The 688-nt window shown below is 44.3% G+C and overlaps 1 protein-coding gene across 1 annotated transcript; it reads right to left on the reverse strand.

Moving 5' to 3' along the window:
- Nucleotides 1-218: 218 nt before the first annotated feature.
- Pmar_PMAR013394 (cathepsin b, putative) lies at nucleotides 219-581 on the reverse strand (the record flags this gene model as incomplete). Its single annotated transcript, XM_002778313.1, has 2 exons — nucleotides 219-467; nucleotides 513-581. The coding sequence occupies 2 exons, from the start codon at nucleotides 579-581 to the stop codon at nucleotides 219-221; spliced, it is 318 nt and encodes a 105-aa protein (XP_002778359.1).
- Nucleotides 582-688: the final 107 nt, after the last annotated feature.

Genomic DNA, 688 nt, shown 5'->3' on the forward strand with positions numbered 1-688 from the left:
GAAGGACTGAATATACGACTTATCATCCTTTTAAGAGTCTCTGGATGACTTCTGTTGAAAAGTTCCAGCAATCAGCTATTCATTCACATCCAACCGATGCGAGAAGTATATAAGACTTCATGCTGCCAAGAAGAAAATGACTATGGACGAAAGAAAATCGTCCTGATTCGAATGTGATGGGTTTCATCCAGTGCACGTCCACAATGGAGGAGATCCACTCAGACCTTAGGTGTACCACCAAGCAGGTCATCATCTATTCCACAGTTTCCGAGGGCTATCTTGAAAAGGCCGTGGTCACCCCAGTCTTCATTCCAGGAGTTCACGGCAAGCCAGTAAGCTTGTCCACTCTTCTCACCCCAACCAATTATCTTCACAGCATGTCCACCGAGATATGAACCAGAAGTATGCTTGTATACACCAGACCTGTAGGCTAGGAAATCTTCGTAAACAGTGAAAGAAGCCGAAACCTGATCAAAGTTAATGTTGGGATCACAGAAGTGGATCGGTCCCACTGGGCCATCGGTCCTGATAGCATTCTTAGCATCGTTCACAGAGTAGTGATAAGGAGAGGATTCCAACATGAAATGACGATCACTGAGAATGATAAACTCGATAAATTTGACTTAGCTTAGCCTTCCTTTACTCTCTCAAAAGTGGTCGTATACTTCGGGTTGTGACATTGTTCGAC

Source organism: Perkinsus marinus (genome assembly GCF_000006405.1).
Source record: "Perkinsus marinus ATCC 50983 genomic scaffold scf_1104296949930, whole genome shotgun sequence".
NCBI classification, from domain to species: Eukaryota; Perkinsozoa; order Perkinsida; family Perkinsidae; genus Perkinsus; species Perkinsus marinus.